Source organism: Aplysia californica, unplaced genomic scaffold, assembly GCF_000002075.1.
Source record: "Aplysia californica isolate F4 #8 unplaced genomic scaffold, AplCal3.0 scaffold00372, whole genome shotgun sequence".
In the NCBI taxonomy this organism is placed as follows: domain Eukaryota; kingdom Metazoa; phylum Mollusca; class Gastropoda; order Aplysiida; family Aplysiidae; genus Aplysia; species Aplysia californica.
This window is the reverse complement of record NW_004797642.1, coordinates 194,598-195,638: the sequence shown is the minus strand read 5'-3', so window position 1 is coordinate 195,638 and position 1,041 is coordinate 194,598. Positions and strand designations below refer to the sequence as shown.

The window sequence follows — 1,041 nt, the reverse complement described above, 5'->3', positions numbered from 1 at the left end:
TCTCTCTCTCTCTCTCTCTCTCTCTCTCTCTCTCTCTCTCTCTCTCTCTCTGAATCTTTCGGTCTCCTTCTCTCTTTATATTACTTCTCTTTCCTTCCCCTTTCCAGCCCCACACAAGCACATATGCATGCGCTCACATGCCTGCAAAAATTGCACAAATGAAAGTAACATGCTCTACGAAAGAACGACCAAGCACACATTTTCAATTTAAAAGACAGTTATATTCCACCAGAATCGCTATACTTAATCCACGAAAACGTGTCTGATTTACTCTTTGTTTAGTGGGTGGTTGGCGGATTCTGTGGTTTGATTTGCTGCTATTTTCACATCAAACATCTACCGTTCTCATCTCTCCTCCTTCTTTTTGTGCTTGTTAAGCTCTTGTAACACTTCCAATCTTCGAAGTTATAAGACCTAATTGTTTTGCAAATGCTGTAAAATCTTACTTAGTAAATCCGTACTCTTTGTTCCAACCAAAACACGAATAAAAAATAATCCCTCCTCCGTCTTTGTTGTGTTTGTTACTTTCTCGCGACAGTTCTAATTTTCGACACTTGTTGACATCATTTTGGTGCAAGTGTTGTAAAAATCTTACTTAATTAATAATTAATACCCTTTGTTTCAACACAAACTCGAATAAAAATGGCGTAAAAAAACGTTCAATTTAAAAAAAATTTAAATTTCGTTTTCGATTACAGGCGTGAAAAGTTGTCACGACACGGCGAGGATAACTTACCACAGGCATCTCGTGGGCTGCAGTACTGCTGTGAATGACAGTTGTCAGACTCAGACTCCGCCCCCTGGCACGCCTTGCCGCACGCGTTGGGGGCGGGGCTAGAGCAGTCACGTGTCCTGCGGCGAAAGCCCGGCCCACAGGTGGCGCTACAGGCTGACCAGGGTGACCACTGGTTCCAGGAGCCGTCCACTGCAGGGGAAACAACAGGCGGCTCGTCGGTTGTAAATCTAACTGGCAGGCATACGTATATGCACACACTCATGCACACACACACACACACACACACACACACACACACACACACA

At 43.9% G+C, this 1,041-nt stretch overlaps 1 protein-coding gene across 1 annotated transcript in view; it reads right to left on the bottom strand.

Annotated features, from left to right (window-relative positions):
- The window catches only part of LOC101849477 (SCO-spondin), a gene marked incomplete at its 5' end in the record, with an annotated part of 85,875 nt that overhangs the window by 24,551 nt on the left and 60,283 nt on the right, over window positions 1–1,041 (bottom strand). Inside the window, 1 exon segment of the mRNA XM_013085415.2 lies at window positions 737–925. Within this exon segment, the coding sequence (XP_012940869.2) occupies window positions 737–925 (189 nt within the window).